The sequence below is a fragment of the Peromyscus leucopus genome, chromosome 16_21 (genome assembly GCF_004664715.2).
Source record: "Peromyscus leucopus breed LL Stock chromosome 16_21, UCI_PerLeu_2.1, whole genome shotgun sequence".
Taxonomy (NCBI): Eukaryota; Metazoa; Chordata; class Mammalia; order Rodentia; family Cricetidae; genus Peromyscus; species Peromyscus leucopus.
Window position 1 is genome coordinate 1333247 of NC_051084.1, and position 22573 is coordinate 1355819.

At 43.1% G+C, this 22573-nt stretch overlaps 1 protein-coding gene across 2 annotated transcripts; it reads right to left on the minus strand.

Moving 5' to 3' along the window:
• Positions 1-10001: 10001 nt before the first annotated feature.
• On the minus strand, positions 10002-21197 carry Lratd2 (LRAT domain containing 2). Of its 2 annotated transcripts, none has more exons than XM_037199622.1 (2): positions 20066-21197; positions 10002-10101 (listed from the first exon to the last, which is right to left on the minus strand). In XM_037199622.1, exon 1 carries the CDS (start codon positions 21179-21181, stop codon positions 20249-20251), a length of 933 nt encoding a protein of 310 aa, XP_037055517.1. In that variant the 5' UTR covers positions 21182-21197; the 3' UTR covers positions 10002-10101; positions 20066-20248. The 2 variants fall into 2 exon arrangements, with proteins under 2 accessions (XP_037055517.1, XP_037055516.1); XM_037199621.1 differs by lacking the exon at positions 10002-10101 and adding an exon at positions 16366-17425.
• Positions 21198-22573: the final 1376 nt, after the last annotated feature.

Consider the following 22573-nt stretch of genomic DNA (forward strand, 5'->3'; position numbering starts at 1 on the left):
CTCAGAGATGCAGCATGGGAAAATGGTTCAGAACCCTTGAGAAAGTGATATCTAATGGAAAAGGCTTATGGTAGATGGATGTGTGTCTTTGAAAGGCGCTGTGGACCCCCATTCATTCTGGTCCCCTATTTCCAGAAGGTCTCTTTTTAATGATGTGATACTGGTAAGGGGACCCTCACCAGAGCTAAGCCAATGACAGTCCACACCACGAACTTCTGTATTAGATTTCTGTCTCTGTGACAGTTTGAAGGAAGAAGGATTTGGATGGTGGGTTCAGAAGGTTCAGCTCCTGTTTGGCTGGATGTACTGTTCTTACAGCACAGTGAGGAAGAAAATCACAGTGTGGAGCAAGTCAGTTGCACACCTCATATCAGCAAGGAAAGCAGCAGGACGAGGGAAGGGTGAGGAAAAGGTATACATTTATAAAGCATGCTCCCAATGACGGACTTCCTCCAAATTAGACCTCACTTCCAGCTTTCTACTACCTTCCAAATATCAAACAGACTGTGAATTAATTAAGGTATTAATCCTGATGAAGTCAGAACTCCCATGATCCAATCGTTTCTCAGAACTCCTACCTCGGAACATTTCTCCATGGGAAACCAGGGCTTCAACCTATGAGCCTTTTCAGGGTTATTTCATATCCACAATGTAACAACCTCCCAAACTGTGAACTAAGCCAAAAAGACATTCCATGATTGTCATGGAAAACAAATGGATACAGGCTGCTATAGTAACAGGTTAGATGGCTGAGAGACAAACAGGAATTATTATCACAGTGTAGGAGCTGGCATGATCAGTTTCTCACAGTCATCTGCTTTGGAGTTTTAGATAACTGACTTCTAGTTCTATTATTATTTCTTCTATTGGAAATAGATATTTTTCATACAATTTATTCTGATTATAATTTTTTATGTATAAGATAGAAAGAGCTCTCTCTGTCTCTCTCTCTGTGTTTCTCTCTGTCTCTGTCTCTGTCTCTCTCTCTTGAACACACACATTCTTGGTTTTCTGAGACAAGATTTCCCTGTGTAACAGCCCTGGAACCAGGGTGGCCTCAAACTCAGAGAGATCTGACTGCCTCTGTCCTGCAACCGCTGGGATTGTATTAAAGGTGTGAGCCATCATGCCTTGCTTTTTCTCTCTCTCTCTCTCTCTCTCTCTCTCTCTCTCTCTCTCTCTCTCTCTCTCTCTCTCTTTCTCTCTCTTTTTTTTTCACAAAAAGACACTAATACCATTCATGAGGAGTCCACTCTCAGAAGCTACACTTCTAATCTACCAATAATGTCCTATATTATGGCAATAGTATTGATAATTTATCATATGAATTTCTAAAAACTTATTCATTCTTCCAATAGCTCAACTTTTTTCCTCACATGATTTCATGTAATCTTCACAAGTATTCAGGGGTGGTATTGCAGGCCTACATTTTGATGAGGAAATAGTATTACCTGAAGTTACAATGGCTAGGGAATGGTAGACCCATGATATGAGTTCTGCATAAGCAATAGGATAGACAGACATTTAACCAGTGTTGGAGGGAAAGTCTTGGAAAAGAGTAGTAAATCACATGAGTGGGAAAGGATAAATACTAGCAAGGCTAGACATTTGGGTTCTTGGACAAAGATGATATTCAGTGTATTCCATTTACAGTTTAGGAATGGAATAAAATGTCAACAAAAAATAAATTGTCATAAAGGTTAGACACACATTGTTTTCTTTCTTTCTCTCTTTCTCTCTCTCTCTCTTTCTTTCTTTCTTTCTTCCTTCCTTCCTCTCTCTCTCTCTCTCTCTCTTTCTTTCTTTCTTTCTTTGTTTCTTTCTTTCTTCTTTCCTTCCTTCCTTCCTTCCTTCCTTCCTTCCTTTCTCTCTCTCTCTCTTTCTTTCGTTTTTGAGACAGAGTATTACTATGCTTCGAACACAGAGTAAGTGCTGGGATTAAGAGTGTGCACCACCATGCCCAGTGAACAAAATAGGCATTCTTTGCTCATGAAACATGGCTGCTTCCCTGGTTCTGCTGACGAGTAAATGAATTAGCATTTGCAAGTTCCAAGCAATGGGGCAAAGAGAGTACATGTTCAATTAAATTGTTATTTCTCCTTACCAGAGGCTCGATGTCCTCACCTACTCAGGGTGGTGGCAGTAGCACGTTCAGGAGCAGTTACAAAGGTCAAATGGGAAAGTCAATGAATCATAATTTGGAAGCCCATCTTTTTACAAATGAGTTGTTGTTACTGCTGGACACCACCAAAATTGGCCCAAGTATTCTTCCCTTAATTCCATCCTGCTGTGGAATGTGTCCTACTCTGTTTGTTGCCCACACGTTAACTTCTAGCTTTTTAATCTGCTTTTTCCTACCAGCACACATGAATGAGGAACTCACTGTCCCTCAATAGTCTTAATGCAGGGCTATGGATATACTATACACAAGGGGAACACTTTGCCTTTGAACTCGCCCATTCCCTTCATCCATGAAACCTCGCAAACTTCTTTCTTCTCTAACATCAAACTTTCCCTCTGTGCTGATTTCTTCCAAGCACTTAACTTTCTTTAGCCAAAACCCATCCTGTATGCTTTCCTTTCCTTTACTCTGAGATTCCCCCCTCCACCATAATCCATCTGCAGATCTACAGAGTCCATCTTGAACCTACCTGGTTTATTTCCTTGTTATCATCTTTCGCGGTCACCATCAATTGTGGAGCTACTTGAAATGATTTTCATTCCCATTCTTAGTCCCTCACCCCCAAATAAGACCATCCCAATTACAGCAACTCTACTGAGCTTTAAAAGAATCACAAGCCAGATCAAGCTGTGCCCCCAATGAAACATTTTAATAGATTTCCATTAAAAGTGAAATTTAAGTATTTTGTCACCATGAAACCCAAAGATTTATGATACTACCTGTGGTGACATTCATTCACCAACGAATGTGTATTGTGTATATGAGAAATGCTGGCGATTGAAGGGACCAGCAGGCAGAAGTCCGTGTTCTTATGGATAACCTTTCCGTGAAGTTTTCCTACCTCTTTTAGCCTTGACTCACAGAAGCACACTTCACTTTCTGTCCACACTCATAGTACCATTTATAAGATGAGGAGTATACCCAACCACATAAGGTAACATAGTAACAAAAGCATTATCCAATATGACTGTTGCTAAGATACCTATGGCACACTCTGATGTTTTCTCATAGGAGTCTGTTACCAAAAATGAAAATGAAAATGTGTTTACAATTATTTGAGCTGGTTTTTTGACTCAGTAGAATAAGTCACGCTGTTCATCAGTCTTAGGAGGTCTCCTCATACTGACATTGTGACCACAGAGGAGTCACCTATCCTGTAAGATTTTTCCATCGATAGTAAGAAGCTTTCACAAAGAGGTGAATTAGCTTGTCGAAATGGCCAATGACAAATCCTAGAAGGAGGTAGCATCTTAGTACATGGGTATCTTAGCTCATGCCAACCTTGCCATACTCAATTCATCTGAAGACTTTGGAGATATTATACCAGGGTACTTGTGCTCTGTCATCCTGGGGTGCTTTACCCCCAAAGTATCATCTGGTTGTTCCACCTCACATTTAAGTCTTTAATATCATTTCATTATCTCTCCTGGATGACTGTCACATGGAACTGTCTTAAATAACTGTTTTAATTCACTACGCAACATACATCTGTTTTTGTTGTTTTGTTTTATTTTTCTTAGTTTATTTTCTGTCTCTTCCTCCAGAGTAGGAAGTTGGTGTGAAAATTAAACTTTGCCTGACTCTTTCAGAGTTCTGATCACAGCCCTTAAAACATCTGGACAAAAGTAGCTGCTGGAGATACACTCATTGAATTAGCAGGTGGTCCAGAGGCCTCATCCTTGCCAGAGTCAGGTAGCATGGAGATGTGTCAGTTGAAAAGACTCCCCCTGAAGATAACAGGCGATTTGCAGCTATAAGCGACGGATCCAGGTTTTCCTTTACTAGCCCGCAAACTGTCACATCCTCAGTCATGGCCCCCAAAGTCCGTATGTCACTCACTGTGCTAATACTTAGCTTCTCGGATGTGACCGCATTTGCATGGATTCTTTAGTAATCTGTGATTAAGTAAAGTAATCAAGATTAAATGAGGTTATTAAGATGAGTTCTAATTTAGGATGACAGGTACCTTTTTAAGAAGGAGAATTTAGACACAGAGAGAAGATTGTGTGAAGAAGACACAGGGGAAGGACAGCTGTGTATAAAAGATCTCAAAAACCAACCCCACCAGCACCTTGATCTTGGGCTTTCAGCGTCCAGAGCTGGTAGGGGGGAGGGGTAGATCGCTGTTGTCTACGTCACCAGTCCCATCAGATAGAGGAGGATCATGGAACATTTTTACTGCTCCTTAATTTGTAACATGGAGATGGCACTTCACTTAGGAGTCAGTTTTGCAAACTCACAAATCACAAATCCAGGCTCACAATAGGATGTTAGCATAGGTTTATGCTTACCTGCTCCAGTCAATTTTTTTTCTTTATTCTTAACTTAAAAATATAGATTCTCGGAAGTTCATTAAAACCTGCCAAATCATGTGGTGTCGGGGTCCACACTACCCTGATTGTCCTGATAGTCCTTGGAACTGGGATACTTCCAGGCTGGCTGGAGACAGGGTAGCTGTTGGCCTCAGTCCACACACCCAGAGGAGGAAGAATTACCCATGATGTTGTTTCCCTTAGACAACTGAATTCAATCTAAACTCCCAGATTCCCATGGCTGAAGAAGAATTTCATGGTATCCCTGGACTCTTTCTCCATGCTAACTTGAACCAATATTTTGGGAAAGTATCTGCAGGAAAGTCTCCTTCGGGTCTTCTGGCCCCACAGTTTCCAATTGTGCACTTAAGGGACATGGGGACTCAGGGAAAGCCAGGACATCTTATACACAGGACATGACCTCTGAGCTCCAAGCGGCCACATTGTGTGTCCTAGGTTCATTTCCACAGCCTTCATGAAGAGCTACACTCCCTCCATATCTGTGGGTTCTTTCTGCAAGGAGCTACCTCTCTATCCCCAGCTAAAGCAGATTGTTAGCTCAGCCATTTGCAAATATCCCACAAAGGGTAGAACATCTTAAACTGTTGCCACATGTCTGTGACAAAACTCTGCATACTAGAGTCTTCAGAATTAACAAGTTATCTATATATATTTAATATATATATTTCTAGTATATATATACATATATATGATGAATATCTAAGACACACTTGTAACTTGAAATTCACATTTTATTGAGTATCCTGTATTTTAATTGGCTATTTTAAGTTAATTCCATAGGAAAATTTCTTTTAGTAAAGATTCACAAACTTTAGCTCACTGAGACCTTCCAGGGGCCTTCTTAAATCAGAGCACCACTCTGAGATTCTGTGACGTAGTAGATATGAATGAGGCCTAAGAGCTAACTTCTTCAGCAAATTTCCAGGCAACATGAATCTTGCTTGTTCATGAGCCACGTGTTGAGAACAACTGTCCTAGAAGATGGAAAAAGAATAAACTTCAGTTGAGTTTAGCAAGTTATAGGACTGGTATGTGTTTCTTTTATGTGGTGGTTAAATTCTATTGTCAACCTGACAAGACTGGAAGTCCATAGGTTTAGAGCACTAGTGATGCACACCGTGGTGTGTGGGGGGGGCATGGATGGGATTGGGGAAGCATTTCTAGAGAGGATTAACTGAAGACCCTCTCAGAAAGTGGCAGCACGGTCTCATGTATAGAATGGGAATTAATGGCAAGGGAACCATGTATAAGTATTCATCTGCTTCCTGACTGCAGTGGGCAGAACATGACTAGCCGCAGCATGCTCCTGCCCCCAGGCCTCCCTCACCATGATGGACTGTATCTCTCAAATTGTGAGCTAAAACTGTGAGCCAAAACAAGTTTTTCCTTCTTTCTTTCTTCCTTTCTTCCTTCCTTCCTTCCTTCCTTTCTTTCTTCCTTCCTTCCTTCCTTCCTTCCTTCCTTCCTTCCTTCCTTCCTTCCTTCCTTCCTTCATTGCTTCATGTCAGGTATTTGGCCACAATGAAAAGAGTAATTTAACAGCTATTACAATAACTGTAGCATGGCAAGACTAACAATACATACCTTCACCTACTTCTTAGCATTCTCTGTAGGATTAAATGGGTTTACAAACAGAAACCTTTTGGTAGAGCCTGATACTTTGGTATACTATACAAGAGTGAACTTTTTATTATCAATGCTATCACCATAATGCCTTTGTCTCCAGATTAAAAAATGTTATAAAATTATGCTTTCTCTGACTTTAATTTTCCTGACCATACAGAGTTGCCAAGAAATGTGAAAATGATAATATAATGAGTAGCTTCAGATTTAAAAAAAAAGGAAGCATTGCATGTTAGAAGTAATTAACTAAAAATGATAAAAATTCATGGTATAACTACTGTGGAAAGTCTTTGGCATATCTTCAAAAAGTTAATCATAGAATTATGGCTGAATCAATTTTACCTTTACATCATTCCCCAAAGAAGAGAGTACAAATCAGGAATTCAAACAGATACCTATATGCCAATCGTCACAGCATCATTTTCCCCAGAAGCCAATGGATGGAAATAGTCCAAATTTCCATCAATGGATGAGTGAGTGAACAACTTGTGGTACAAACCACAGAGATGTGATCCAGCCACAGTGAGAAATGAAGAACAAACACACAGTGCACTATTGCTGCTCTTGAGACACGCTAACTGAAAGCATTCAGATATGAAGAGCTGCATATGGTACAATTACATGAAAGATCCAGGGTAGGTCTGTCTATAAAGACAGAGAAACCGGTAGTTTCCGTAGACAGAGAGAAGGGAGCTAGGGAGTGGCTACATAAAGCATATGGATTTTCCATTTGTACAGATGGCAAGGTTCCAGAACTGCACAGTGAATCACGTCATTTTCACCGAGTTAGACACTTGAACGGGTTTAAATAGTGAATTTTACACAACACATTTTACCTCCATTAGAAAACAAAGTACCAAATAAACCCTTGAGAGCTTGGGTTTTGTTTCTCTGAGTTTACAAGCCCCAAGAAAGTGTTCCCTCATGTCTTCCAGGCTTGGTGACCTCTCAGCTGCACAGTTCGTATCTAAAGCCTGGATGCACTTGACACCTGTCTGTAATCACTCCCCTCACATGTGCAGCCCATGTGCACTGTCTTTCTTCTTCCGGGCCTCAATGTTCTCATTGGTAAATCAGTTTGATAATATTCTAAGGGGGGTTGTGGATTTAGCTCAGTGGTAGAGTGCTTGCCTAGCAAGCACAATGCCCTGGGTTTGGACCTCAGCTCCAGAAGAAAAAATATATATATGTATTCTAAGGGGCAGTAGATCATTGAAAGCGCATTATAGTCTTTAATCCTTCTAAGCCTAGGTGGGTATAAGGCATGCTCAGCAGGTGTTTTTTGTCCAAATACAGTCATCCTTTTCTATGGAAACTGGTTCTGTGAATGCCCAAAATTTAAGATCCTCCAATCCCTTCTATGAACACCATAGCAATTGTATATAACATCCCTCCCGTACCCTACACACATCTGAGATACATATACTACTGAATATAGTGTAAATGCTATGGAAATTCTCACGTTATATTATGAGGGGATAATGACAAGAATGAATCTTTGCGGTATAGAGGCAATTTTACTTTCCAAATAATTGTAGTTTGTGGCTGGTTCAATCTGCAGACAAGTAAACCACAGAAATGAATAATTGGCCATAATCAATTCACTAGCTCTAGGAACAAACACAGTGCATAGCTATAGCGAATTAGCACAAATCTGTAGGCCTGAACATCATAAATGTTTTATCTTGTATTTTTAATACTCAGAGGTCTGACACAGGTCACAGTAGACTAAAGTTATTGCTTCTGTAGACTCCATGGGCAATTCTGCACCCTTGCCTTTCGTACTTCTAGATGTTGCTTGCATGCCTTGGATCATGGTTCTTTCTTCTGTCTTCAAAACCAGCAGGTGTATCTCCTCTAATTTCATTATATCATTGGTTGCTCCCTACAGTCTTATTCTCAAAGACCAAAAAGTAAAAAAAGAAAAAGAAAGAAAGAAAGAGGGAGGGAGGAGAGAGAGAGAGAGAGAGACAGAGAGAGAGAGAGAGAGAGAGAGAGAGAGAGAGAGAGAGAGAGAGAGAGAGAAAGGAAGGAAGGAAGGAAGGAAGAAAGAAAGAAAGAAAGAAAGAGAGAGAAGAAAGAAAGAAAAAGAAAGAAAGCTAAATGTCAACTGGTGAATAAACAAAGTGTGCTGTACACACATAACCATTGTTATTCAGCATTGAAAGAATGAAGTTCTGATACACAATGCTAAGCACAAGCAGCCTCTTTCTCCTGCCTCCTTCTTATAAGACCTCTTGAGATAACTTTATGCAAGATAATCTCATCTCCAAATCCTTAGTTTATTGCATCCACAAAGTCCCTTTTGACAAGGGAGATAAGGTATTCACAGGTTCTGGGAAATTAGGTGTGGGTATTTTTGGAGGGGAGAATTATTCTGTCTATCATCATGTTGCCTCATAATTGGAAAGCAGAAACTCGGACCTTGTAATATCAGTCTCTCCCCTTAGTGGCCATGCTCCCCTATCTACCTAATCTTCAGCCTTGCCCTTAAAGTGGGGATTACAGCTCCTTTCAGGGCCAGTATGAGGAAAATGGGATGAATTAATAGGACCTGGCACTAGAAGCCTTCTCAATGTTCTCAGCATATCATAATCATATGTTACCATAATCCTAAATCCTCTTACCTTTTCAACAGGATTATGATAAGGTTTAGATATTTACAAAGCCATCAGGTGAAATGCAAAGTTCTATCCATGTACTGGCTGTGATTTTTTTTTAAACAACTTGTACATCTCCTTTTTAAGTTTTTTATTCCATTCCTAGTCATCCCAGATGAAGAGGTAGGGAAAGCTGGGTGAACATTCTACCTTGTAGTCCCTACTCTTAATGACCACATATTCTGTGTCTTGAGACAGAGTAAGCATTGCTACCTTTTGATTTCTTATTTAGAGGGAGAGAGCTGGGGAGCACCTGATTTAAAATTTTACTGAGACATTTTCTATGATCTAAAGCAGCAGCAGCATATATGGAACTTGGGCTGTGACACAGGGAGACAAATTCTCAGTGTGTAAAATACAAGCACTGTTGTTCATTTGTAAGTATTTATTGAGTACTTATTATTTTCCAATCACTATCTTGTGTGCTGCATATACTGTGGTGTAAAATGCAAACAATATTCTTGCCCTTCATCCAGTGGGAAGAGACATACAATAAAGAGATATAAAAGTGGTGTAAGCGGGTAATTATAATTTTTGAAAATTAGTATAAAAGAAATAAATAGAGTTCCGTGTTGGAATAATGAAGTGGACTAGAACAAGAAAGTAGGATAATATTTATGCTGAGACACGAAAAGCTTGAAGGAGAGCCAAGGCCTCTGCCATCCAGAGGGAAGAAACCTGGGCATGCTTCAGGCTCTGTTTTGCAAACACTGGGTCTTGCATTAATAAGTTGTCAGATCCATTTAGTGGCTACTAACAAGTTTATTTCCCCTCCAATAAACGAATCAGAATGAAACAAATCAGACGAGGTGACATTAGAGTATGCCATAAAACAAGCCAGAATTGCTTAGTGATATTTTAGTTTGGTTATATGCAGACACACAGGTAAGTCGGAAGGAGTACTCCTGTAGAGTTTTGTTTCGTATGCAGGTCAGTAGTCAGGAAGGCTGAAGGATGCTGCTCTATGATGAAGAAAAAGACCTGGGTGTGTTTAGGAAAACAAGGAGTGCTGTAGAGGGACCCTACCCTTCAAGGAGATGCAATAAGAAGCCCACATGAACAGAAGCCAGTTTGTACAGACCAACAGGCCACTGTAAAGAACCAAGACTTCAGTCTACACATGACTGGAAGCCACTGGTTGATGCAAGGTGGTGGATGACACACTTTGATGCACATATTTTAAAAGAAGGATAATTTTAAATACCTACCACTAAGGCCTCTCTTCTGTTCCTCTAACTTCATTGGATTCTACAATGCACTGCACTGACCCAGCAACCAAATGCTTTGGCATGTGTTCAAGTGCCTGCAACAGAAGAGTGTTGGTCAACCACTGGCTTCAATTCTTGCCAAAACATCTGTGACCAGGTGGTAAATGTGAAACCCAGGAATGTAAACTTCAAGGCAATATTTTTAAAATTCTATCAGTGAGCAATTATTTTTTAAACACTTGAGGATGTTATCAGTATTCCCATAAATGTGCAGGCTTTTGTAGAGGGCCATATGGCTGTTCCTATCAAGTTTAAATTGTGTATATCCTTCACCCAGAAATGTCATGATTACATCTTCTACACACACACACACACACACACACACACACACATGCACGCACGCACGCACGCACGCACGCACGCACGCATACCAGGAATAGTCACAACAAAATGCATGTGCTCTCATTTATTATTATAAACCCTGGGAAACACTTTAAATAGCCATTAACAGAATTGGTAAATTAGAAATAAAAGCTTTTGCTGTTTAAACATATCCCTGATACTTTGCATTCTAATACCGAAGTCCTAATTTGCTGGTGAGAAAAAAATAATTGAGAAATAGCAATAACATGATGTAATCTTACTTAAAATCAATGCCAAAACTGAAAGGTCTGTATGAGAGGTAACCATAGCTGAATGGTCACAGAAAAAACAAAAGTCTAGAAGGGACACTGTCTTAGGGTTTCTATTGCTGTGAAGAGACACCATGACCACGGCAACTCCTTTTCATTTTTTTTCTTTTTGGTTTTTCAAGATAGGGTTTCTCTGTGTAACAGTCCTGGCTGTCCTGGAACTCATTTTGTAGACCAGGCTGGCCTGGCACTCACTGAGATCCTCCTGCCTCTGCCTCCCAAGTGCTGGGATTAAAGGTGTGTGCCACCACTACTTGGTGTCCACAGCAACTCTTACAAAGAAAACATTTAATTGATGCTTACTTTGAAGGAAGCTGTTAGTGTGTATATGTGAGTACATGATGGGTAGGTATGTCTACAAATTACTTAGGTGTTTTCTCAAATGCTCAGGAATGTGATTTTATCCCCCAGAAAATCAAATATTGATCCATTTTAATTGGATTGAATACTGAGTGGCCAACCACTTTAACTCCTTTTGAGTTGGGCTGAATCTGTTTCAATCAGAAATAAATCTGTAAGATTCTGGTGTCTATTCAGAAACCCTGGGTGAGAGCAAGAGAGGGACCAGGTATATGGACAGTGACCACCTCAGAGCTTGTAATTCCTTTCCGGACTTGCTCTGGGGACTGGAATACACACACTCACTGAAACCCTTGCAGAGAAGCTCATGTATTACTTTCACTTTGCAAATGAAGACTTCTGTGCATGGGCAGCCCAGGGAGGAGAGGTACTGGGGTGATGCTGCATGTCCTATAACCTCTCAGCTCCTTTAAGCCAGAGAAGCCCTTGAATCCTTACTGTAATGGACTGTAGTGCTGTTTTCAAGGCAAGCTGAACGAAGGTACTCAGAGAAGAGATCGATTTTAGTGTGGTAAAGTGAAGATCAGTGCAGTTAGTTATAATGTATATGTTATAATAATAACCTATACTATGGGTTATACAGGATAATATAGAACCTATGTGGCTAAAAATCTATATCAGCATTATGAGGGGAGAAAAGGGAAGTTCCTAAGGAAATTATACTGCTTGTTTTTATGTCCCTCTTCCTATTTCAGCCACACAGAATTTTAATCCAGGGTTGAAGAGAACAGAGCAGAATTGCATTGTAAACTGTTAAGATCTCCAGCCCTTAAACTGTCCCTAGAAAGCTTCTCCAAGGAATCCCCCACCCCCACCCCCCAACAAGGTGATAATTCTCCTCTGCCTGAGGCCTGCCTGGCCTCTCAACACACTTTATCACAAGGTAGAGCCAGTCTGTTTCCCTCATGGAATGTGGGCATGCACCTGGACCATGTAAGATTCCTGGAAGCCCGGGTCTGGCAGGCCTCATGAATTCCTAAAGAATGAATGAACACCCCAGAAGCCAGGAATGCCATCGGGCCTGTTGAGGAAAGCTGGGTGGCTTACAGGGAAGTTTTTCTTAAGGCTGAATAAGAGGAACTGCAAAGGGGTGGGATGGGGGATGGGGCAAGTGGAGAGGAGATGAAAGAAGAGAGGCTGGGATAAAAAGCTGTAATGGTGGCTACAGCATGGATGAGAGCAGCTGGAATGGGCTCAGTCTCAGCCTGGGGGAAGAGGGAGAAGATGAAGGAAGAGAGGTTGAGGTAACAGCTACAACGGTGGATACAGCTGTCCAACTTTGTAGAGCACACCACACACAGTGAGCCCTGGTGTAAACTGTGGGCTGGAGAGTTAATGGCACGTCCGGGTGAGCTCATGGATCAAGACGAGGGCACCACAGTGATGCTCGGAGTTAGGTGCTGAGGATATGGTACACAAAAGCTCTCTGTGAACCGAAACATAATTCAGTTTTTCAGAATGTATGTCAGTACAAAAAACAACCATCATTTAATGCTTTTATGGACAAATATAACTCTGTCTGGAGTAAACAAGCAAAAGGCTCCCTTCATATAAATTATGCATATCCAGAGAGATACAACAATATCCTTCCATAGTCTATGATGCACTGGCCAGAAACTGAGCTGGGCAGCAAAGGGAAATGCACTCTGATATGGAAAGAAAAGGAAAAAAGGTCAATGTTGAATATAGCAATATTGAAAGCAAACAAAAACACATAAAGCCGTTAAATGCTTTTTCCAGAATATTTAGATGAATTTACTATCTTTTTTCCATTCACTCTCAGCCTTGGTTTCTAATATTAAACATAGTGATAAATCTTGCCAGTACTAAAACAAATACAAGAAAATAGGTTTGAGAATATTCTCTGAAAATTAGTCAATTATTATTACTATATTAATTTGATAATTAACTATATAATTGTAAAATTAATTTTTTAAATAATTCTCTCTGAAAAGAAATTCTCTAAGCCTAAAGGGAAGAGTTCTTTTCGCAGATGGTAACTTGAGTAAGGCTTTAGAATATATATAATATCCCACAATTTCCTTCCTCTGCCTGTGTGTGTGCCTGATTGTGTGCATATGTAGAGGCCAAAGGTTGATGCCAGGTATCTTCCTCCATTACTGTCCACATTAGTTTATGGGGCATGCTCTCTCACTGAACCTCAAGGTTGCCAATTTGGCTAGACTGGCTGACTAGCAAGCTTCAGGAAACCACCTATAAGCCATGGGCATTACAGATATGAGATGTGCACTGTTCTAACCAGCATTCCTGTAGGGCCAGGGAATCCAAGCCCAACTGCCATGTTTTCCCAGCAAGCACTCTACCAAGTGTACTACTATCCATGAAACCCCAAACTTTTGTTCCTAATCCTAGTCGTTATTATTGAGAGCCTCTAAGGACTTGTTTCATTTTGCCCTTACAACTAGCATTAAGGTAGATATTGTCCAAATGTATTAATATATATTAATATTAATGTTGATGCTGATTTCTGTTAGTATTAAGTATTAACTGCTACAATGTCATACATACTTTACAAATACAACTGAAAAAGTGCATTGTACAAAGGAGAAATTCAGTATTCCGGGAAGTATGCAACTTCTCCCCAATATCACAGGCTAATAAGCAGAGGCCACAGCAGAGAAACACAGGTTCTTTAACTGTAAAGTCTCAACCATACTTTGTGTCCAGGCAGGCCTTTTCCCTTCAGTGATGCATCGTAAGTTACAAGACTGAAAAAAATGTACTGAGTAGTTAGATAACTACCCTGCGACTTGACTAAGTTCTATACCTCCCAAAGGAAGTAGTCTAGAGTGCATCCTTATAGCCACTTAGGACCATTCTTGAGATCATGATAGCACTAAACTCACAGCCGTGGTTTACCAGCTGAACACAATTCCCTCCTCCTCAGTAATGATTCTAAGGCTGTAAAACTTGCTATTCACTTCTCATCTAGCTGAGTCCACCCACTTGACTACTCTCCTGCATTGGGCCAAGGCTTGAATTCACACTCTACTTCCTAACCTAGTAATCTAAGGCCCACATAGTAATAACAGGACAATCTCCAGCTCTGATAGTCATTGACTGTCCCACCCTATGCCTCTTAAAAACCATTGCTATGCTCATCCTGTTCAAAACATAGTTCGAACACCACTGTGAGATGATGGAGGGTTTGGTCTAGCAAAACCCGACTCAAAACACATCCAGCCACTCAATCTCTTATGAAGGGTCGCTGCCTGTGTTCTGCTCTGAGGAACAAAGGAACTCATGAATGAGTTGGAGAAGTCCATGAGTACCAGGAGGTGGAACAAAGGCATTTTGAAAGCACTAAGGATTCATTCATTTACTCTCCAGTCTTTCTGCCTTGATGAATGATCTGCACTCGGTCCAAAGCAATGGATGCATCCCCTGCCTCTGGACATGTAGCATTCTGACTCATTGATGAAGAGAGCCTCTTCTACACACTACACATCTTCCCTGAACTCCATCACAACTGTAATCAAATACTTCTGCCATTTGATTGTTGTTATCTGTCTTGTCTATTTTAAATAGGAGTGACTACGCATGTGGTTTATTGTCATACATCAGGTACACTACGGGAATTGTGGAGCCTCCTACCTAAGGACTTAGTAAATATCAGTCCTGTCAGTGACATCATGATCTCTATTATTGGTACTTGTGTTTCTTTCTGATTTTATGACAGGACTACAGGCTTCTCCTCTGCGGGTTGCAAATTCTACTTAAACATGTATGCATTTGCTCTATTTGCATTCCTATAAACAAGCAGCCCTTTACAGAGTCACCTTTATTACAACCTGTCATATATATATATGTGTGTGTGTGTGTGTGTATGTATATATACATATATACATACATATATATACATATATACATACAAACACACACACACACACACACACACACACACACACACATATATATATGATTTCCCCATACCAATAAGTTCAGGGACTGGGTCACTTCATATATATATATATATATATATATATATATATATATATATATATATATATATTTGGGGGGGTGTTCATAAACTTCTTTGTGTTCTGGCTCCTAGTGAGAAAATGAAAGTTATCAGAGTCAAGATGGGAGTCACTTAGCCAGGAAGTCATGACTAGTCATTCCGTGATTGTCTGATAGTCACTGTAGCAAAAGACGCTGCCAAAACCACAAGCTTACACAGAAGCCAATGGACCCAGAAGGGCAGCTGCCTGGCAACTCTGTTCAAGCACTCTTGATAACTGCTGCGGCTAAGGGCTATTGTTTCTCAAACCCTGTCCTTAGGACCTCCCCCTGGCTTCAACTTGTTTGAGTACACTCATACAGTCTCAATTAAGTATCATTCTTCTTTGATGCAGGACTGGGCTCAACACCCTCTGGCCCTTCATAATGCTCAGGACTGTACCTTATTGTGATTGAAAATACATTTATTCGGCAGGCAAATTGCTATATTTGTTTAATAAGCAGTTTCCCCAGGAAATTCAGTAAAAGGAAATAGAAACCTTTTTGCACTTATTTGAGCCTGTTCACTTTAGAGGACCTTTTAAATGCTTGGAACATGTCATTTTCCCACATCAAGCAAGCTGGCCCACTTAGAAGAAGGAGGAACAGCAGCCTCCACCAAGGCTACCAAGGAATTAGTGAAATTCTGCATTAGGCTCCCTTCCCCAAAGTGTCTTGTGTAATGAGAACTCTGAGATTACAGTAGCAATGACCTCCTGCTTGCTTGGGCTTCTTGTAACTCCACTCAACTTTGTTACATAAAATTCTCAGCCTGGATTTGAACCTCTGGAGACTGTGGTGGCAGTTTCAGAGGTAGTCCTGGGGAATGCTGGCGGGCCTTCAAGGTACCTTATTAGATGTTGTATTTGTTCTCCCAACTACACACACCTGTATCTGTTGGCATGACAACAGTGCCAGGTGATAAGCATTGTGCTTCACCTGAGGCTGGGAAACCACCCAAAGTTCAAACCAGTTGCTGAACACAGACCTTCCCACTGTAGATTCCGTAAGTACATCTTCTGGTAACATTCCCATTGTTTCTGAAAACTGTGTATTGAAGATGTGTGGTCACAAGACACTTGTCACGAACATGGACAGCATAAAGCAATGGGTGGTTAATTCCCACTTGGTAAATACAAGAGTTTGGGTCACTAAGTGAATCCACCAAACTATTCTCTGAACAACGTAAGGATGACATACACATATTACAGTAAGCTGAGTAGCTTGAATTTAGATCAAAAATGTCAAAAGAGAAGGTGTATATGTGGAGAGATGAATGCAATGAGCTCTAATAATAGATGGTTTATTGGGAACCCTCATAACATTTTTCAAAAGAACTTGACAGCTTTTATTTTAATAAGACAGAGTGAAGAGGAAATGGCTTAAAAGATGTCATCAATCTTTTATTTAACTAAGTACTGCCCTTCATTTTGAAGGAAATGATACAATTTCAAACTAGAACCTCCTCCTCAAGAAGTGGTGAAAGAAAGTTGATTTAACATACAACCTCCAACAAAATTAAAGTTTCTGCAATTTGCTGGGAAATAAAATGCATGTGGAGTATGTATCCTGATGGGTAATTCTTCACAGGCCACAGATTTATAACCAAGAACAAAACGGCATAAGGAAAAGATGAATAAAACAGTCAAATTGATCATTATGCTGATTTTTTAAACAATTCACAAAATCTAACTTTCCAAACAAATCTATTGGATGACTATGATCATGTTCAATTTTATTTTAATTTGTTTTTTTTTAATGGCTAGACAAGCACATAATATCAAGAGTCTTCAACACAGTGGATCCCATTTTAAGAAAAAAAGAAAAAAGAAAAAACAAGTAGTCCTTAAATTTTCTTAGCTTTCCATAGTATATATGTGTCATATAAAATTAAAGTTTTGCTTCCAAAAAATATGTTTTCATGTGGTTGTTCTTGTCCAATGGCGCCATGAGGCTCAGAAGCGCCAAAGCTTTGAGGGGCTTTAACCACTGAAACCACTTTCATAAAAACTAAAAATCTTCAAGATCTGCAATAAAGTCTTCTGCTAGACATTTTCCTGCTACAAAGTCATGTTTAATTAAACGTGGAATAAAAGCTACAAAATACCAGTTCTCCCCATAGAAAAAGTTGTGTAGCTGAAGTTGTAGGCTCCTTTGACATACATAAGAGTCTCAATAAAAAATTTGCTCGGGTAAGAAAATAGAATTTGTCTGGTTTCTTTTAGTATGTGTTCCACAGGGTCCTGCTTATCCCCCTCCAGAGCTTCGGAAGAACATTGGAATCAATATTTCTTTCCTTCAAAGAGCGTCCGTAATTCACAGTACAAAATAGTTCTATGTCTTATTCCTAAGGAGAAACAAAAATTATTAAATATTCTTTTATTTTCTAAAGTGCCAGACATAGCCATTGCCAGGACATTAAAATAAAAATTAAAAAAAAAAAAATTCCCCCCATAACACTGCTGTCTTAAAAACCAAGAGATGATACAACACTCTTCTTAGAGCCCTAAGTCGATGCTGCTTTACTTCAAATCAGTGGTTCTCAACCTTCCTAATGCTGAGACCCTTTCACACAATTTTTCATGTTGTAGTGACCCCCAACCATCCAATTACTTCACTGCCACTTCATAACTGCAATTTTGCTATGAATCATAATGTAAATATCTGATATACAGGATATCTAGTATGTGCCCCAAAGGGTCTCAACGACACAGACACAGACACACACAGACACACAGACACACACACGTTGAGAACCATTGCTAAAACCCTTCTACCCCTAAGGAAACTTCCAAGGGGATGGCTCTTCCTAAGTATTCCATATTCATTGGTACCCAGCTGAATTGTTGACAGCACATTCCAGAAAATATCACCTGATAAAGATCTATTTCCAAGAAGTAATAATGCTACCGGTAGGGTGGATCTTATGAGTTCTTCCTTTGGGGGCACTCTATGGCTAATACAAATCACCTGCTACACTAAGCGTGAACAGACTTTCTTTTCGGGGGGTAGGGGTGGTGATGAAAAAGGCTGGGATGGATAGCAGGAATGGTTTGCTATCCCAGAGCTGCTGCTAACAGCTGTTCTGACTCTTCCTCTCCTGTCGTCCACACAGTGGGCATCAATTTCCATTTTCACTAACCCCAATCTGTTAGACATAGGTTTTCCTAAATGTCATCGCCTCCTGTGTTTATCTTGCTCTGCTGTTCCAAGAACAAGACCATATAAACACATAGCTGTGTACTCATGTACACAGAAATCAGATCTACATTCCCAATTAGAAACTGATTCTCCTCCAATGTCCCAAACCAAGGCTAGTGTACAGTTCATCTTCAACATTCAAAGGAACAAGGACTTGTTTGGTAATCACTATGAAAGCAGAAAATGCATTTAATGCCTTTATAATGAAAAAGTTTCATGCTGAGGTACTATGAAGATCTAGGCTTTAAAAAAAAAAGGCTCTCAACTTTTATGTCTAAAAAAAAAGTGTGATTCCCCAGGCAAGAAGCCCAACAATGGCCATGGCTTCAGGGCACTCAAGTAAGATTCTGTTCCAGTGGCTAAAATCTAGTTCACAAATTACTTGTCCAATTACAGTACAAGGACTGCATGTGGAAGGCAGGAAAGGCCTTTAACCAGGCTCAACTTTGAGAGCAGTTAACAGGCAGTCAAAGGCCCGCCCACAGTTCAGGGGCCAGGGCTGCCGACATCTTAAAGCCTTGTACTAAAGTGCACAGAAGTTCAGCAGCCGACCCAATTGCTACCTGTCAGTCAGCCAATGATACATTCCACCATCACCAACCTACATTTGGGACCATAATCAAAATCTGTGGGACTCATGTCACCACTCAATTAAGAAAAGGCTCGGAATGGTATGTTCTCCAAGCCACAAAGAAACTGGGTCCATATAACAAGACTCTGCACCTTGAATTAAACTTCAATCATACGTGGTAAAGTGAACCTAACCCTAACCCTACCTACCACAGCAACTGTCTGAAACCTAGGATTTACCACCAGGCAGAACAAAGCCATGGTGAGGAAAGCAAACCAAGAAGAGGGGAAAAAAAAAAAAAAAGGCAGAAAGAACCCTGGGTCCAGCTTTATCTGTACAGGGTTATCCTCACCATTCAGCAAGGGGATAGGAGAGATTTAATTCTTGCCAGGGCATCGCTGGCAGATTCCCTAGAGGATATTTTATGGGGTGGCACAAGCCAACCCCATCTGTGACCTGCAGATGAACACGCCAAGCAGGTTTAATTAGATCAGAGACACAAAGGGCTATTGCTTCCCTTGATAACACCGCCACAGCTCTAAGAGTCCACAGCGGCAGGCCAAAAACAGAGGCAGCAGAACGGTACCTTAATTGAATCCTTTCTCTGCCTGGCCCTTGACAATGATTTACTTGTAACCGGGGTGGGGGAGGGGGAGAAGGGGGTGGAGATGGACGGGGAAGGGTTGTGAGCCAGAGACTCTGTTTAGAGTCAGCTTCCCAAGGAGGTACTTGGGGACAGGGAGGAGGGAGGTAGCAGAGTCTGTTTGTAGCCTGTAGCCTGAGTTTGCTAAAGTATTTGTTGCACTTAATACAGGGCTGTTTGGTTTCGGTCTGCTGCTCCCAGATCTTGTGGTTTCAGCAGACCTGTGCCCCGGGAATCCCATAAAATAAATCACTACGATCCCAAGCACAGCTCAGTGGGGGAAGCAGATAAGCAGCTCTTCCAGCTGCCCCGTGGCGGCGCCTCCCCAACCCCCTCTGGCCTTTGTACCCTGCATCCTCCAAGCTGAAAGGGACAGAGGCCTAATGCAGGGCATAGGTGCTCTGAAATTCCCCAAGCCTGCTTATATAGGAAGGGTTGAATTTGGCCCCAGATCTATCAGGGTTGAAACTCCAAGCAAATTTACACTTTACCTCACCTCAGAAAGGAAGGTAGACTGAGGCGGCTGGAAGAAAATGCTCCCTTTGGCCACCCACCAGCCAAAGTGCTCCTACCTGCTCCCTCCGTCCCCTTCCTCCTCCCCCGTCCAAAGTCGGCTGTGCATTTCACCAACTCTGCGTTTTCCAAAAGGCCCAAGAATATCAAATGGGGCCCAGATGAAGTGGGTATGGGTGGGGAGGAAGGGGCGCGGCCGTTGCAAACAGCTCCCTTTTGCAGCTCTGAGCCCAGGTTAAGTATCAGTGCACCACCGAGTCTCCATCCTCCTCCTCGGAGCCCAGTGCAGGGGGGCGCAGGGGAGACGGTGTAGTCCGAGCCGCATCGCTGTCGCCCTCATCTGGCTCAGCCGGGTGCAGGTGCGTGGCGAGCTCCTGTAGCACCGCCGCGCGTCCGATTTGGTCATTGCGCCGCTTCTCCATGATCAAGTCCTCCAGGCTCTGGAACTCGAGAGTGTGGCTGCGCTGAGCCGAGAGCTGAATCTGCAAACGGTAGGGCTGCTTGCCGATGCGCAGCTCGCCACCGATCTTGAACTCACGTTTGCCATAGCGGCACCAGGCGGCAAAGCTCTCCGAGTTGCGCCAGCTGAGCTCCCGCTCCTTGGCGCCCACGTGCGCCAGCGCGTTGCGCACCACAGCGCTGGGACTCAATGGCTTGTAGCGATACAGATCGTTGACCACGCGGCCGCGCCGACCTTGGCTTGCGTCGGTCAGGAAGCTGTTGCTCACCTCCAGTCGGTGCAGATGCACTACCTGGAAATTGCCCACATAGACAGCCCAGTGTGGGTACTGCGCCTGCGACACAAACTCCACGAGGTCGCCTGGACTGCACTTGTTGAGCAGGTTCTCGGGTGTATAGGTGCTTAGCGCCGCCGACCCCGGCGCGAAGCTTTTCTGATAGATGCACTCGTCGCGATAAAACACCGAGCATTCCACCTCGTGCTGCCGCGGGTCATAGGGCTGCGGCGGGGGCAGGGGAGGCCGGTCCCCGGAGTCCGGCAACGCTCCGCCATCAGGCCCCTGGGGCGGTGGCTGCGGTTCCACATCTTCGTCGTCATTGGAGAAAATATAAGAGACTCCTATGCGGGGCCCATCGTCTCGGTCCACGCCGGTCGGATCGGCCGTGGGAACTTCCTTGTAACTTAGGTGGGTCAGTTTCTCCACCTGATTGCCCATCACGTTGTGGACGCTGGTTCACAGGACTGCGAGAGGAGAAAGCGAAACCACCAGCAGAGTCATTGGCACTGGTCCCGGGGCAGGAGCTAAAGCCACCTGTTGGAAAAGGAGACGAGGAAAAATGTATTTGTAGGTGCCACTTAAGGGAAAGACGTTTTGTTCTGGAAAAAGAACGGGTGGGGGCCGAGCACCTGGAGCCATTTTAGGGGGAGTCTAGGAAGCGAGCTTCCTCGCGTTCCTCCACCTCTTAGGTCACGATTACTGGAGATATGGCCACTCCAGCTCTCCCCAACCCCGAGCCATCACCTGGCCCCGTCCAAAGCCCATTGCATCAGCTGCGCCTACAGCTTCCGCCCGCGCCCTACCTGCCAACCCTGGGCAAGAGGGGGGGAAGGAAATAGAAACTTTATTCCAATTCCCTTCTCTTTTCCCAACTTCCCCTCCCACTCCGGATCCTAACTAGGCTTTAGACGCCCCACAAAGACTGCACCCTCTAGGAACCAGAGAGGCCCCCTCGACATGGCCGTAGCAGGTGAGCCACCCCACCTGGCTCACCTGCGACAAGTCCTTGCTGCAGCTTGCCGGCTCCTCCCCCGCGCTCCTGCCCTGGGGTTCGGATTACCTGCGCCGACTCACTCGCGGAGACGTAGAAGCCCTGGGGGACCGGGAGGGGCGCCCCGCCGCACCCTGAGACTTCTAGGACGAGTTTGCAGGTGTGGGCTCCGCAGTGCCTCCTCTCCCAGCGCGGACCGGGGCGAAGCTAGGCAGCGGGGAAGGACGCATTTCTCCCCTTCCCGCCCCGCGCGGCTGCGTAGCGCCCCAAGAATTGAAGATGGGGCTGGGGGCAATGCCTGTTCACGCTCGCTGCTGTACAAACCCTCACGCAGATCTCCCGGAAGGTGGAACACGAAGAGGAAAGCAGAAGGAGGTAGCTGGGCTTCCCGGGGTCCGCAGCTCCCGCTCGGGCCGGGCGAGCAACAAGCGCCGGAGCGGGAGGGACGGGATTGTAGATCCGGCTCTGGGCTCCCGGGCGGGAGCGCAGCCCTTGGCATTTAAAGAGACAGACACTGGCTCCCGGAGCTCAGGTCTTTCTTGAACGAGGCTTAGCCTCCCGGAGACCCGCCCCCGCCCCGCCTACCCGAGCTGCGCCGCCTTTCCCGGGCCACGCCCCCTCTGTAGCGGGTTTAAATCCCGCTGGTACATAGACTCCCCACCGCGGGAGCGGGCTTCCTGCACCGCCCTGAGGAGGCTTGCCTTCCTGTTGGGGTTCTGCAAAGTTGGAAGTTAAATGCCACCTGGAAATAAAGAAATGCGAGAGGCCAGAAGAATTTGGTGTTTCTTCCTCGTCGCCTTCCATTTCTTCTTAGATGAAGTATCTAAAGAGGGAGGGAC